This window comes from Mesoplodon densirostris, chromosome 19 (assembly GCF_025265405.1).
Source record: "Mesoplodon densirostris isolate mMesDen1 chromosome 19, mMesDen1 primary haplotype, whole genome shotgun sequence".
Taxonomy (NCBI): Eukaryota; Metazoa; Chordata; class Mammalia; order Artiodactyla; family Ziphiidae; genus Mesoplodon; species Mesoplodon densirostris.
In genome coordinates, this window is record NC_082679.1 from 11,754,329 (window position 1) to 11,769,377 (window position 15,049).

The window sequence follows — 15,049 nt, forward strand, 5'->3', positions numbered from 1 at the left end:
GCCAGGAGTAGCCAGGTCTCTTTATTTCCTGCCCACCCATAACTTCCGCCAGGAGATACAGTCTCCGCCTTTGTTTGTTCCGTGCACGATCAACGCAAACAAAGCTAGATTCCCTCCAACTCAAGACGAGAGCTCCTCACTCTCTCACGCTGCAGGAGAAGGAAGGGTGGGGAGGAAACAAGCCTCCGCCCTCACGCCACACCCTCCCACATTCACGGAGGGGAAGCCACATTTGCCCTGAGAGAGGCGCGGCCGCTCTTATCCTAACCCCGTTCTCGCGAGTTCTCGGAACTCTCGCGATAACCAACGCCCGACTTGTGCGCCCGGGAAACCCCGTTGCTCCCTTTTCCCTGGCTGGCAGCTTGGAGGCCGCACGGTAAGCTGAGTGCTCCGGTCCGAACCGGGTGCGGGGTGTCGGGGCCCGATTCCCTAGTCCGGAACGTGTGCCTGGGAGCTCCGGGGTACTCGCGCGGGGCCGCCCCGCCCCCTGGAGTCGCGGCCACGTGCGAGCTGCAGGCCCGGGCATGTCTGGTCCGCGCGCTCCGGGAACCGAGACTGGGCCTGGTGGGCAACGGGGAGTGCGGGGGACCCCAGAATCAGGGGTTGGGGTCATACAGCGTCTTCACAAACGGGGGCAGGCAGTGTTCGTGCGATCCGGAGAGACCGTGGGCGTCAGTGAGTTCTGTAGGACCCACAGGCGCAGGGGTCTTTAAAGCCGGGAATTGAAGTAGGGCCTTCGGAAGTAAGGAGCGTGCGGCAGTTTAGATCGCGTTGGGGCTGACCCCCGACCCTTGTCAGTCGTCTCCATCAGTCCTGTGTTCACATGCTCGACCTTTCCCGCAGATGCCTGGAGTTACTGTAAAGGACGTGAACCAGCAAGAGTTCGTCAGAGCCCTGGCAGCCTTCCTCAAAAAGTGAGTGTGGGGACTGCGGTCCGAGTGGGTGGAGGCTGTCGCTTTTGCCTGATTCCTCAGCGCCCGCAGGCTTTCAGTCTGGGGAGGCTTGTTGGAGGACTCTGGGGGGTCCATCCTTTCTACAGGAGGCCTGAGTTGTGTTTGAGTTTCAGTCTCTTTGTATTTTGGGACACATTGGGCTCTTCTTGATCTGCAGTTGTGTTGAGGGGAGGGAATTGGGATGGAGTTTGTGGAGACTCCTGAATTGTGCCTTTCTCGCTGTCTTGGTCCCAGGTCCGGGAAGCTGAAAGTCCCTGAATGGGTGGACACTGTCAAGCTGGCCAAGCATAAAGAGCTCGCTCCCTACGATGAGAATTGGTTCTACACACGAGCTGGTGAGGAACTGGGGCCTTTGGCTGGGGCGTGGGGGGCTGGTTGTCCCCTTTGTGAGCTCTTAATTGCCCCCAGAAATAACAAGAGAGAAAACTTTGGCTCTATCACTGCATGTTTTTTGTGACATTCAATAATCTTGTACTCTGAATCTGTTGCTTAATTTGTAAGAGATTCATATGAGGACCTGTGCTTTCCTCTGAGTCTTGTGGGAGACCCAGGGACAAATGAGTGGAGTGTTCATATTTTGCCTGGACGTGGTTCATTTTAGAGAGAGGCATTGTCCTTTTAACGTCTGTGGGTCTGTTTTATTGTTCAGATCATCGCACTAGACTGTCTTGTTAAATGAGTTGTTCGTAACTAAGGGGTCGGAGATCTGACCAGGTCACTCATTGCTCTAGATCTTGGCAGGCCTCAAGTGTCCTGAAGAAAGCCTTCTGGTCACCCTGTACTGGTCCCTTTTCTCATCTTCTCGTTCCTCCTTTAGTGATGACTTTGAAGGACGGGTTTTAAGTGGAGCCCCTGACTGCATGGTGGTACTGCTAGTATTGCCTTATCTGTCTTCAATGTTTCACGTTTCCCCAGTCACCCCCATGGAGGCTCACCTTGGGAGTAGGGGATGGGGTTCAAGGCAGGATTGTGCCAAGGTGGCAGCCGCTGCACAGGGCCTTCACTGAAGACTCTCGGCCTCTCCTGTCTTCAGCCGTCCTCTGTGAAGTGGGGACTCTGTCCTGATCAGAGCTTGTCTGTAGGTGGGAAGCAGAGTTTGGACAAAACTCCAGAATGACCTTGAGAAGAGTTGGCCTTGGTATAAGGTGCCCAGCACCTCAGAGCATGAAGTATTTTGTAGATGGGTGGGCCAATCTTTCAGGCCCTAGACCGGGCATAGGGGCCAGCATGCTCAGCCACAGCCTCTGACCCCTGAGGACTAAAAGGTCAAATCTGTGAGATGAGTGGGGTGGGCAGCATATCTGTCTACTCACTTGTATGTTTTTATAAAGAAAAATGGGTCTGGAAAAGGGGAGGTGACTTGACCTCCCTGGACACAGTCAGTGGTGGTGGGGCCTGGACGAGACCACCACTGCGTCTGTCATCCACCCATCTTGGGAAGCAAGGCATGCCTGGTCCTGACTGCTCTTCGGTGATGCCCCCAGAGCCGATAGGTCAAGCAAGGCAACTTTGGATCTAAGATGAGGAGAAAGAATCTAATAGCTTTTCCCATTTGATCAGGTGAATATGCATATTTTGTATAACCTGTACCTAACAAAGTAGGTCTGGTGGTTGCCGATTTGCAGTTGATATCAGGGAGGTTAACGTGCTTGCGGTCTGTCGGTTCCTGATGCCACAGTCTACCCGACTCTTGTGATTGGAGGTGAGGGCAGCACTCTCCCCTTGGCAGCATTTTGTACTTTATTTTTCTAGGTGGGGAGAGACTAAGGGGAAATGGGGAAAGGACCCTGGGTAACACACACCGAGTGGAGCCGGCTGGTCATCTTTACAGTTGCTGTGGCCCCTTTCTGCCCACTGTGCACCTTCCCCAACACATCACGCTGGGCGTGCGTCCTCTGCCTGCCCTGCCGCTCTCCCTTTGGGGTTCCAACGCTCGCTTTTGACTTCAGTTCCCCAGCTGCCCTGGTGGCACAGTGTAAGGGTTCTAGACCAGGGTGTGTTGTGTGCGCATTGTTGGGGTACAGCCATGCCTGTTTGTATAAAATCATGACAGGCAAGAGTTGCAGTTGCCACAGGCTACGTGGTCTACTATCTGACCCCTTAGAGGAAAAGTCTGCCGACCTCTGTTGGAGTCTAGAGTGCTCCCGCTTAGTTTGGTCAGTCCATACTCTGGACAAGTGGAGTCATAGGAGATAGTCATTGACCCAGGAGGAAAGTGAGATACGGACCGGTGACAACGACCGTGGGAGGGCGTGGCAGGCTGACTCCAAATCCACAGTCTGCCCTATTTGCTTTTCCTCCTCTGGATCGTGGGAGCTTGGCCTGTTTTGCCTCCTCAGGGGTTTGGGGCTAAAGCACAGTGGGATAGCGACCTGTCCCGGGAGGCTGAGGTCTGGCAGTGAAGGCAGCAGGACAGTGGGGGTCATTCTGGAAACACATAAGAGCCAGCACGGTGTGGACAGCTATTGACCTCAGGTATGGGGGATCCAGAGGGCAGAGGTAGATGGCAGGGCCTTCTTGAGGGTGGTCCGCACGAGGTGCAGATCTGTAGGGGCGAGCAGTCACCAGGCAGTGTGTGAGGGGTGGGGTGTAGAGATAGAGAGAGCCTGTTTCAGGAGAGGGGGGAGTGCTCTAGGGGAGGAGCAGTGTCGAGGGGAGAGACCACTGCAGGGCTCTGAAGGGAGCAGGGCAGTGTGGCCCTAGACAGGCTTCTTGACCTTCGTTCTCAGAGGGGTCTGCTTGCGGGGCGGGTAAGAATAAGAATACAGGTGTGTTTCAGTAGGTGCCCAGCGGTGAGCGAGCAGCTGTTGGATTGGGGTGCCTGAGTGCGTGCGCGTGTGTGTGTGTGTGCGTGTGCGCACGCGCGCCTGCACCATGCTGCTCAGCTTGCAAGATCTTAGTTCCCCAACCAGGGGTTGAACCCGGGCTCCTGCAGTGAAAGGGTAGAGTCCTAACCACTGGACCACCAGGGAATTCTCCTGCACCAGATAATTTTATGCGTCATTAAGAAAGATGTGAAACTCCCCCTGGGAGAAACTAAGGTTGAGCTTTATTGGAGTTTGTTCTCTGCCAGTCACTGCTCAGGGTTGAAGTAAGTTGTCCCCCTTAGTACCATGGCGCAGACCACTTGAAGGGGGTGGACTGTGTTGCAGCTGACAGGGAGCAATGTTGGGGTTCAAACCCCATCTACCAGACAGCTCGCCCCTTGCCGTGCTGAGATTGGGCTGAGCGCTAGTCCTGGTTCAGCAAGATTCATTTCTAGTGTGCAGCCTCTTCTGGGTGTTCATGAAATTAGGAGTGTTCATCTTACCCCTTCGTGAGGCTCTTACGCCTTCCACAGCCCAAGTGGGAGAGCAGGTGTCCACCTAGAGCCAGGGCATGACCAGATGGGTGCAGGAGGGATGGTGGTAGCCATTGGCCATTTGCACTGGTCTTAAAGGCGAGTTTTCCATGAGGTCACTCCTGGCAGAAAGATTGTGGGGGGTGGCTTGTAACAGGTGACTCTCTTGATCCTGGCAGTGAGTGGGCTGCTTGGTGCCTGGAAGAGGGTCAGAGCCCCGATCTAGGGGGTGGGGTGAGGACAAAAAGAACCAAGGAAAGTGGTTTTAAAGTGAGCAGAGGCCAAAGGCAGTGGTACCGGGGAGAGGCTGCTCAGTGGTCCTGGAGGAGTGGCGATGGTTTGTGCTGTGCCCTTGGCCCCTGAAGCCTGTGGCTGTGTCCGGAGACGGTCTTAGAGGGCAGGAGAGAGGCTGAGAACAAGTTGTGTGCAGGAACTGCTCTGGGAGTGGCAGCTGGAGGGAAGGAGGAGCCTCCCTCACCTGGTCAGTTCCACCTACTCCTCCCCCCCAGCTCATGACACTGGAGGGTCATGGAGATGGCCCAGTGCCCCGTGACTCTTGGCAGCAAGTCATTATTGAAGGAATGAATCCTTGGCTCCCCCGTTCACCTTCAGGACTAAGGGGAATCTCACGTGCTGGTCTCTGCGGTGACCTGAATCCCTACCGTTGAGCTTTCAGCCAGGCAGGGCTGTGTGATGGCCAGCATCTGGGCCCCCGTTCTTCAGACCTCAGTGGCCCCCGGAGGTAGAAAAGCAGAACCGTCTGAGGGGCGGTCCCTACGGAACTTGTGGCATGAGCCCCGGCGTACTACTCTGTGGAGGTTAACCTTTTCCATAAAGGAAAGTAGCACCTGACGCATTCGTGGAATCTTCACAGTAGCGCTCAACGAGGTACTGTTCGTCCCGGTTCTCAGGTGAGGGTAGGTGACTTGCCAGGGCCACAGTGTCGGGCTCCTAAGGCCATGTTACTGCCTCATAGGAGGGAGTGAAAAGCAGATGACATCGGGCCTGGCAGGCAAGTGTTGCAGTTGAACAGAAGAGGATTTCCAAGGAGGCTGGCCAGGGTGGGTGAGGGACTTGCCCAAGCCAGTCGAGGGACCAGAATCCCAGTCCACAGAGTGGGTGACGCCCCTTCCAGGTAGGGAACATCCACTGCATAGGACCTCAGCCCTGCCACCGCCATTGCCCAGGCTCTCCGGGGCTGGGGTGTGGGAGGATCAGCAGGTCTCTTCTCCGGCTCTGCTGCCCTTTGGAGCTCCCAGGCAGATGGAGGGGGACAGTCACGGCTTAAACATTTGCTGGGCTCTCCCCACAGAACCTCAGGTCCATCTCGCAGCATAGCTGGGCACCAACAGCTAAGCAGGCCCCTGGGGGGCGGGTTGCCTGCCTGGTCACGTGGCTACGGCGGTCCCTCCGCTACCTGTGCGCGCCAGTCTCCTGAACTGGGCGGGGGGTCAGGTGCTGGGGCTTGGTGTGCGTTCTCACGTTTCCCTGACCGTAACACGGTGAGGTGAGAATCTGCGGCCGCACACAACTAGATTTGTGACCTTGAGCAAGGCCCTTTCCTAAGGCTGCCGCAGCTGTGGAGAAGCATCTTCTTTGCCTGAGAAGGGTTCTCAAGTCTCCCTTGCCTCCCATCCAGCTTCCACAGCACGGCACCTGTACCTCCGGGGCGGCGCTGGGGTTGGTTCCATGACCAAGATCTACGGGGGGCGTCAGAGGAATGGTGTCATGCCCAGCCACTTCAGCAGAGGCTCCAAGAGCGTGGCCCGGCGGGTCCTCCAGGCCCTGGAGGGGCTGAAAATGGTGGAAAAGGACCAAGATGGGTAAGCGGGGGGGCGGGGAGAGCTGGGGGGGCGGAGGAGCCTTGGGCCAGATCCCCTGTGATGAAGTCATCAAGGCCTGTCCCCCTCCGCCCACGCAGTGAGGTGCCAGGTCTGTCCTGCACAGCTGCACCTGCCCCCCAGGCAGGCAGGGGATTCTTCAGAGTAGCGCACAGCGCGGGGCCTCCCCCCGACCTCTCTGGCTAACTACTCCAGGCTCCAGGAAGGTAATTTAGTGACTGTCCGCTTTCATTAGCCTGCTCGTTAGCTTTTCCCAATTGATTTTTCGGGGCTTTTGATCTAATGCTTGCACAAACGGCACCCCATCAGCTCCCGGGGGAGCTCCCACTCCAGCCTCCAGCTTGTTGGAATGCAGCCGACTGGGGACCTCAGTGGGACTTGGCTGGTGTCATGTGGTCCTGTGGCCAGGTGCCTTCTTGGAAAGCCTGGCTCGCCTCCAGGGGAGGCCTGGCAGGGATCAGGGACGCTGGTGGGAGCCTGCCCTCACCTGGGGCTACATGACCCTTCTCTCCCACAGGGGCCGCAAACTAACACCTCAGGGACAGAGAGATCTGGACAGAATCGCTGGACAGGTGAGGGCTGGGTACCTCAGTCACCGCCTGGGTGTTTCTAGAGCCTGGGTTTTGTCAGATGGGAGTTTCCTCCCCTGGAGGGCACAGCCCAGGGGGGGAGGGTGCAGGAGAAAGAACGTTTCTGACAGACTTCCTGTGGGGGCTGGTTGAAAATGCAGGTGCCTGGGTGAAGGGAGGCCCAGGGTGCAGCTCGCCGGGCTTGCTTCTGCCGCAGGGCACGCTTCCACACACACGACTCCCTCTTCCCGGGTCAGCCTTCTGACTCTGACTGCAGTGTTTCTTCCTTAGTCTTCGTGCTTACTGAGTATTAGGGTGCCTCAGAACCCAGGTCTCCATCCAGATGCTGACTGACTATAGACACCCTGGGCCAGAGTCCCTTCACCTGGAGCCAGTCTCCCTGTCTGTAGTGATCTGCCTTTGCCTACCTCGGAGGGTGGTGGTGAGGATTCCATGAGCTACAGCAACAGAGGCCCCCAGGGTCTGGCATGAACCCATTGTTGTCTTTCCTATTGACTCGGGCCTCCTAGGAGTCTTGGACTATTGAGTCACTTAAGTGTCAGAAGAGATTGGAGGTGTCAACCCTCTGGGGATTGGGGGTGGCCTCTTCCAGGGCAGAGCAGGGCCTGGCACAGACAGCAGTGTGGAGTAATGGGCAGATGTTGGAAACACACGACAACGCGCTCTTTCCTTGAGAGTCCCAGTTTTATCCTTCCGTAAAATGGGAAGGTACCCAAGATTGGGAGGATCGGATGAGGTGAACACATGTAAATCACAAATCAGGGCGCCTGGCGTCCCATGGCTGCTGGGGAGCGACTGTGAAGTGCTTAAACACAGACCCCACAACTGATCTTAACTATTTGTCCATCTTTTCCCACAGGTGGCAGCTGCCAACAAGAAGCATTAGAACAAATGATGCTGGGTTAATAAATTGCCTCATTCGTAATCCTGGTCTGGGTCTCTTGATTGGGGGGTGGCTGGGCAAGAGGAAGGAGCACTGCACTGCACTGCACTTCCATTAAGAAAGAGGGGCCAGGGCCTTTCCTGGATGGCTGTGGTACTCAACAGCCTCGGAAACCTGAGGCCTGGCCTTCCAGGTTCACACTTGTTCTGCCCCAAGTGGGCGAGATGGTGGTGCAAGACCCAGGGGCCCTCGCTGCTCTCCGACACCTTGCCTTTGCGGTTCTCAGAAAAAGAAACTGAAAGTTCAAGCAGTGGCCCCACGTGGAGCCTTGGACCCTGCTGGAACAAAACGAGGGCCCTGGGGCTCAGGTGCTGCTTCTCTGGAAGGAGGTGGACAAGGAAAGCCGTCACTCGGAGTGGTCCTTTGTGTGCCTCCAGCCCAAGGTGACCTGCCTAGTATACACGTCCTTTCCCTGACCTACACTTCAGGGATCTCTGGCCTGGGCCCTGCTGTAAGATGGAGCTGGCTGTACCTGCCCCAAGAATTGGGATGCAGTGCTGAAGCTGCAGCAGGGACCCAGCTGGCAGGGGGCTGCTACTTCCCTCCGAAGGGGAGGGGCATGGACCCTGCATAGAGGCCAAGTTCCCAGGTGTCTTCCCCCACCACAGTTCTGCAATGGGACAGGAGCTCCACCTGTGATTGGCCTTCGGGTCCAGGTGGGAGATACGAAGGGCTTCCAGTAGGCAGGTGCTAAGCTTTGGAAGGGTCCCCTTACCACCCCGTGAGACCTGGCCCACCTCCCATTTGGGGAAAACTAAGATGCTGAGCCTGAGCTGGCTAGGCCAAGACCCCTGAGGTTCCCCCATCCCAAGTTACTCCTCAGATCAAACCTATTTCCTTCCAGTGCCAAGCCTGGCTGTGAGCTCCAAATGACTTGGGTTCAAATTCCAACGCTGCCCAAAATTCTGCGCGACCTTGAGCAACCTACCCTCAGCCTTCTGCTTCTGCCTGTAAAGCTGTTTACTCCTCCCTGAGGGATTTGGGGAGATGCGAATCTTGGCTCAAAGCAGCACACCTGATGGACCAAGATGTTCAAAATGGAAAGAATATCAAACCGAAGAGTCCCCTACACCCGGTGGGGAATGAAGGTGTCATTTCCCCCCAGCCTGGAAGTTGTCAGGGCTGGAAGATCTGATCTGAATAAACACTGGACTCGAGCCTACCACGTGCAAGGTGCTTTATAAATATATCATTTAATACTCCGTAAAGTAGGTGCCAAAAAGCGGAGTTTGGAGATGGGGAAGATAAGTCACAGGTTGGGTAATTTGCCTGATGTCCCACAGCCAGGAGGTGGCAAAGCCAGCATTTGGACCTGGGCTCTAGCCACTACAGGGCACTGTCCCTTAGAAGTGGGGAAAATGAGGCCCAAAGGGTTACACTCCTGGGCATGGCCTTGAGCCAGTCACTCCTTGTTTGGGGCCTAAGTTTCCTCTTTTGCTGATTGAGGATGAAGATATTTCCCAGAGTCGTCCTGGGAATGCAATGCCAAGCGTCTGGTTTGCTCACACAGTGCCAGATACGCCGGTGCTGGGTAAGCGGGAGGTGGAATTGCCCAGACAGGCCTGCAAGCCTGAGAGGGCCTGCAATGCGGCGGCTGCGCCCCTCCAGCCACTGGGGGGCAGTCGAGGGCCTGGAAACCGGCTCAGCCAGGAAGGATGCTGAAGGAGGTGAATTCCTAAGGGCTGCAGCATCTGGATCCAGACTTCTTCCTTCATGGGGGTTACAGGAAGAACTTTAGTACAGAGGGGCTAACGACCTGCTGTACAGAGAGGGACCCAACAGAACACCTGGGTCCCTGGAGGGAAGGAGGGAAGGCCCGAGGGCCAGAGAAGAGGAACTGTGTCCTAGGAACTGTGCTAAGCACACCGTGATATTCTTACAGCCTCACAGGTAGGGAGGTTATGCCCAGATAACAGGAGGAGAAACTAAGGTTCAGATGACCAGAGCTGAGATTCAAACCCAGGAGGTGTGAACTCTTGAGGCCCATGTTCTGTGTGGGTGATAGTTGCACCTTTTTTAAAAATTACAAAATACTTGAAGCATGCAAAACAGTATCTATACATAATTGTGTCACAAAGACCCATGGGACTTCCCTGGTGGTGCAGTGGTTAAGAATCCACCTGCCAATGCAGGGGACACGGGTTCGAGCCCTGGTCCGGGAAGATCCCACGTGCCGCGGAGCAACTAAGCCCATGCACCACAACTCCTGAGCCTGTGCTCTAGAGCCCACGAGCCACAACTACTGAAGCCTGTGTGCCACAACTACTGAAGCCTGCGTGCCTAGATCCCGTGCTCCGCAACAAGAGAAGCCACCGCAATGAGGAGCCCGCGCACCGCAACGAAGAGTAGCCCCCGCTCGCCACAACTAGAGAAAGCCCGCACGCAGCAATGAAGACCCAACACAGCCATAAATAAATAAATAAATAAATAAGACCCATGAACCCACCACCCAGCTTAAAAAGTAAAACAAGACATAAAACTAAGACAGACAAAGCCATCTGTGTACCCTTCCCAGTCGCAAACTCCTTGCTTCCCCCCGAGGTAACCCCTCTCAGGAGTGGGGTATCACTCCCCTGCGTGCATTTACAGCTTTACTGTAGACACATATGTCCCTAACCACACACGCTGTTGTTTTGCCTTTTGAAAACAAGCCAGCCGGATCCTGTCATAGTACATTTCTTCTCATTTTCTTGTTATTTCTGAGATGCAGCCATATTGACAAGCAAAGCTCGGCCTCTTCTCCTGCTGTGTGCTACTCCATTGACTGACTATACCTCAATTTATGCATCCCTTCTCCTGTAAATGGGCTCTTTGTCTGTTTCCCAGCTTTTGCTACCAAAAATCTCCCTGCCATGAATTTTTTCATGGTGTCTCCTTATGTGTGTCTGTGTGTGCGTGCGTGTGTATGAGATGGTCCCCTAACCACTCACAAACATCTAAACAACCTCATGTCATCCCCTCAGGCCTCATTTTCCTCCCACTTGACCTCCAATAATGCTCAAAGGAAGCTGGTCACACATAAGTGACTTGGAATCCCTGCTCCACCACCAGACTGTATAAACTGGGCAAGTAACAGTGATGGTGTTCCCTCTCTGTGATGGCCTCAGCTTCCTCCACTGTAACATGGGGGGTGGCCTACCTTGCCCACTTGTGGAGAGGCTGAAATGAAAGAACACCAAGAAAGAGCCCATCGTGCCCCTTTGGGTGTCGGGAACGTCAACTTAAGTCACAACATCAGGGAGATATTTTTATCCTCATCTCTTGAATTAAAAATGCCAAATCTTGGAAAGGGAAGCCACCACCTAGTCACGGAGCTGGTGGGCCTGCCTCATGTATTCCTCATGAGCATTTATAGTAACTAACATTTACTGAGCACCTACTACGTGCCAGGCCCTGTGTTCAGTGCTGTGCATGCACAACCTCTTTAAATCCTCTTTTCCAACCCCAAGGAGGGACGACACGGAGGCTCAGAGAGGGGACAAGTTTTGCCCAAGGCCAGTGAGAGGCAAAGACCAGGCTCGGAGCCACCCGCGTCCCCTGACCACCTGTGTGCAGCAGGCACCCCAGACTCCGGCTCCCTCGGGCTTCCTTTCCAGTGATGAGCCAGGCCTTAAACCAACCTCTTCCCCCTACCCAAGCAGCCTGGTCTCGGGGGAGTTGTGGCGGCCACAGGTGCAGGGAGCAGTTCCTCTCCACTCACAGCCTGAAGCCTCCCGGCAGGGGCTGTCCCCAGCCTGACAGCCAAAGGGCCCAGCAGTGGGGCCAGTGGAGCCCATCTCCGAAGGGCTGGGCAGGAAGTGGGGCGGGGTTTGGGGCTCGGCCGAGGTGGGATCTGGTACCCCAGGGCCGCTGCCACCCAGACAAAACAACCCACTGGGAGAAGATGCCTGAGGGTCCCCGAGCCCTCCGAACCCCGCGTGCCACCATCTTTCTCCTCTTGATCTTCGCTGCTGGCCTGGGTACGTGGTCAACAGGCAGGTGCTGGGGGCGGGGGGGAAACTGGGAGACTGTTGAGGGCCCAGGCGGTGGGGGCGGGAGAGGAGCCGGCAGGAGGGGGGCTAGAAAAGACCCCGTAGAAACTGCATCTGCTTGACTGTCCCAAGCAGGCCAGCGGGAGGCTGGAGGGGGGCTCAGCGAAGTTGATGGGGCATCCCCCATGGGGGAGGCACGGTGAGAGACACCTTCCGCACCCCCTCGTCCCCCCAGATCAAAATAAGGAACTAAAGTTGCCCTTGACTGAGCTCCAGAGCTGGGGGCAGGGAGGGGACTGTGGGTAGTGCTCAGCTTCAGGGGAGAAAAAGCTTTCTCCTTCTCTGCCTTGAATCCCAGTCACCACCCCCTACGTAGGGAACCCCTTCTCGGTGCTGGGGGAGCCGGTGACCTTCCCCCTTCCTCTCCCACGCAATGCCAGCCGGCAGGGCTGTGACCACCCCGTTTGACGGAGGAGTTGAGAGAGGTGGCCAGTCACCCCAAATTTCCACTGGGAGCTGAGTTTGGAGTCCGTGACCCTCGGGTTGCTGCCTCTGCCACCACCTCTCTCCTCCTCCCGCCACAGACAGCCATGTGGGCTGGCCCGAGGGCAGCAAGGGGGCTGGGGGCGGGGGATAGTGTCACAAGAACTGGGGCTTCCCCAGCCTGGGCCACCCAGCCCCCTCCCACCAACCACCTAGCTGAGGCGCTCCCCTAACGCCCAGCCCAGCCCAAACACTGAACTCACCCCTGGCCCCCAGCCTGACACACACAAAGTTACGCAAACGGAGGACGAGGGGCGGGCCCAGGGTCACAGGGCAGGACAGGCTCACAAACCAGCAGGAAGGGGCCCAGGGCCAGGGGGACAGGGTTCGAACGCCTGAGCCACTCCTGCCGCCCTGGGCCTCAGCTGTCACACTTGTAAAATGGGATAATGAGAGAACCGACGTCGAAGGGTTCTGTGACAGTTATACACAATGTATAAAGCGCCAGGTGTATGGCCAGGCTGGGGCTGGGGTGAGAAAATAATCTAGGAGGGCCTGCAGGAGGAGGTGATACCCAAACTGATTCTAGAAGGAGCTGCCTGGCCAGGGGCACTGCTGGCACTAGGGACCCGACTGTCCAAGTGCCAGTGAGCTCAGTGGGGCCGAAGCTCGGAGCAGGTATGGAGAGGGTGGCAGGAGGTGGCTCTGGAGAGGCGAGTGGGGATCCCCCCAGCAGTGTGTCCCTCACACTCTTCTGCACACACCCCCGCCACACACACATGCACACACACAGCCAGGAGCGCTGTAGCGGCAGGGGCCGGGCTGGGCCTGTGTCTCCATCCACGGTCCCTCACGCATTCGCCTCTCCGCAGGCCCCAGGTGCCAGGCCCTGTGGGTGGACTGGGGCCCACCATCGGTGACAGTGAGCATTGGGGACAACGTCCGCCTCCTGTGCAGACACAATGGAAGCAACCCCAACATCACATGGTGGCGCATCCTCCAAGGCAACTCCACGTGGCCCCCTATGAAGCTCTCAGGCCCGGGCCCCAAGGGCGAGCTGATCATCCAGCAGGTGAACAAGAGCCACAGGGGCATGTACATGTGCCAAGTCAAGGAAGGCCAGAAGGTCCAGTGCTCCTGTGGGACCTACCTCCGCGTGCGTGGTGAGTGCACATCGCTCCACAGCTGGGGCCACCGGCTTCCTCACCTGTGACGGGGGGGTGGGGGGGTGGTGTGGAGCCAGTGCCTGAGCTCCTGCATCTCGGGCATCCTCGCTCCCCGGCTCACACACAGTGGCTGATTGATTTTCTCACCTGAAAGGTGGGGACTTCAGTGGTCTTGGGCCTCGATGGGGGTGTGGCCAGGAGGCCAGGGGAGGACTTGAGGTGCTGGGCTCTGAGCGGCTCTCCCTCCTCACAGAGCCACTCCCCAGGCCCTTCCTGGACATGGGGGAGGGCACGAAGAACAACATCATCACAGCCGAGGGCATCATCCTGCTGATCTGCGCCGTGGTGCCCGGGACACTGCTGCTCTTCAGGGTGAGCCACGCCGGGGACCAGCGGCCTCCTGGGTCTGAGGGTCCCGCCTAAAACTTGACAGAATGGCAGCACCCACCTCGTAGGGGCTGTGAGGGCGTCAGGAATTTAATATAATGAAAGCATTTTACGTGGCGCTGGGCCCGGAGGGGCGTCCTGGCTCAGTCTCCCCTCAGGGTTGTCCTCACATTCCCCGCCCCCCACAGAGATGTCCAAATCTCCCCCTGCCGTAGCCTCCAGATGTAGCCAAGGCCAGGGAAGATGGGGGCTGGTGTCCTCCCAGAGTCTCTGGCCAGCACCAGTCTCTCTTTAGGCCGTGGGGCAACTACAGCTATTTACTATTATTGTCGTTTTTATTCGTGGAGAAGAACAGGCAGTGGCGCCAGCCCGAAGGGCACTGGCTTGGACCCAGAGAGACCTGCCACTTACAGGACATGTGGCTCTGGGCATGTCCCTTACCCTTTCTGGTAAAGCACCTCCTGGCCTCCATGAGGGTCTGAAAACACATTCTCGCCCCCCATTCACGGAGGCTCCCAATCCCCCAACAGAAACGGTGGCAGAACATGAAATTCGGGGCAGATGTCCAGGATGACTATGAAGATGAAAATCTTTATGAGGTGAGTGGAAGGTGGGGTAGGTGCGTGTCTGTGGGCGGGGCTCCTACGGGGTCCCTCCCTGAGGTTGGCTGGGGAGCAGGGACCCAGGCGTCCGGGCCCTGAGGTTCACCACCCCGTTTCCACCCCAGGGCCTGAACCTCGATGACTGCTCCATGTATGAGGACATCTCCCGGGGCCTCCAGGGCACCTACCAGGATGTGGGCAGCCTCCACATCGGAGACGTTCAGCTAGAGAAGCCGTGACCCAGCCGGGCTGCCCCACCAGCTGGGCACCCAAACCGTGTCTCACCCCACTTCCTTGGAACCCGCTCTCTTTTCACAATCTTTCCTGGGAGTATCCTGACTCAACTTCCCCCTTGGGAGTGTCCACTCTTCTTCCCTCTAGACCGTCCTCATCCCCTCCCCACACCCTAACTCAATCCTCCCCTTACTGCCTTTCCCAGGCTCCCCCCCATCCAGCGGGTAATGAGCCCTTAGTCGCTGCGTCTAGGGGAGCTGATTGTGGCAGCCTCATTAGTATCACCTCCCCCCGCCCTGCTCTGTCATGGCCACTTAGTGATAATAAATCCTTCCCAACTGCAGACCTTTGCAGGAGTCACGGATCTCATGGGGACCACTCCCCCTCCTCCTCTGGGACCCAGAAGTCCAGGACCTCAGCCCCCTCCTCCCCCAGCTCCTGACCACTCCCCACACCTGGGACCAGGTAGCCAGTCTTGGCTGTCCCCTGAAAGAACCAGGAAGTGTCTTGGGAAGGGCCCCAACCCAGGCCATGTGCCT

At 57.1% G+C, this 15,049-nt stretch overlaps 2 protein-coding genes across 3 annotated transcripts; both read left to right on the forward strand.

Annotated features, from left to right (window-relative positions):
* Positions 1–278: 278 nt before the first annotated feature.
* RPS19 (ribosomal protein S19) lies at positions 279–7,649 on the forward strand. The gene is made up of 6 exons (XM_060084384.1): positions 279–376; positions 844–914; positions 1,188–1,288; positions 5,933–6,116; positions 6,652–6,706; positions 7,584–7,649. The coding sequence occupies exons 2-6, from the start codon at positions 844–846 to the stop codon at positions 7,608–7,610; spliced, it is 438 nt and encodes a 145-aa protein (XP_059940367.1). The 5' UTR covers positions 279–376; the 3' UTR covers positions 7,611–7,649.
* A 3,901-nt stretch (positions 7,650–11,550) lies between these two features.
* On the forward strand, positions 11,551–14,515 carry CD79A (CD79a molecule). Of its 2 annotated transcripts, none has more exons than XM_060085101.1 (5): positions 11,551–11,626; positions 12,994–13,284; positions 13,541–13,659; positions 14,205–14,273; positions 14,402–14,515. In XM_060085101.1, the coding sequence occupies exons 1-5, from the start codon at positions 11,551–11,553 to the stop codon at positions 14,513–14,515; spliced, it is 669 nt and encodes a 222-aa protein (XP_059941084.1). The 2 variants fall into 2 exon arrangements, with proteins under 2 accessions (XP_059941084.1, XP_059941085.1); XM_060085102.1 differs by having other exon boundaries at positions 12,994–13,173.
* Positions 14,516–15,049: the final 534 nt, after the last annotated feature.

What these genes read in the sequence shown, in the direction of transcription:
- RPS19 (XM_060084384.1), top strand. Translation starts at nt 844, where the DNA reads ATGCCTGGAGTTACTGTAAAGGACGTGAACCAGCAAGAGTTCGTCAGA. An exon ending in CTGGCAGCCTTCCTCAAAAA is followed by an intron (nt 915 to 1,187) that starts GTGAGTGTGGGG and finishes TCTTGGTCCCAG; the next exon opens with GTCCGGGAAGCTGAAAGTCC. An exon ending in TTGGTTCTACACACGAGCTG is followed by an intron (nt 1,289 to 5,932) that starts GTGAGGAACTGG and finishes CCTCCCATCCAG; the next exon opens with CTTCCACAGCACGGCACCTG.
- CD79A (XM_060085101.1), top strand. Translation starts at nt 11,551, where the DNA reads ATGCCTGAGGGTCCCCGAGCCCTCCGAACCCCGCGTGCCACCATCTTT. An exon ending in GACCTACCTCCGCGTGCGTG is followed by an intron (nt 13,285 to 13,540) that starts GTGAGTGCACAT and finishes CCCTCCTCACAG; the next exon opens with AGCCACTCCCCAGGCCCTTC. An exon ending in GGACACTGCTGCTCTTCAGG is followed by an intron (nt 13,660 to 14,204) that starts GTGAGCCACGCC and finishes ATCCCCCAACAG; the next exon opens with AAACGGTGGCAGAACATGAA.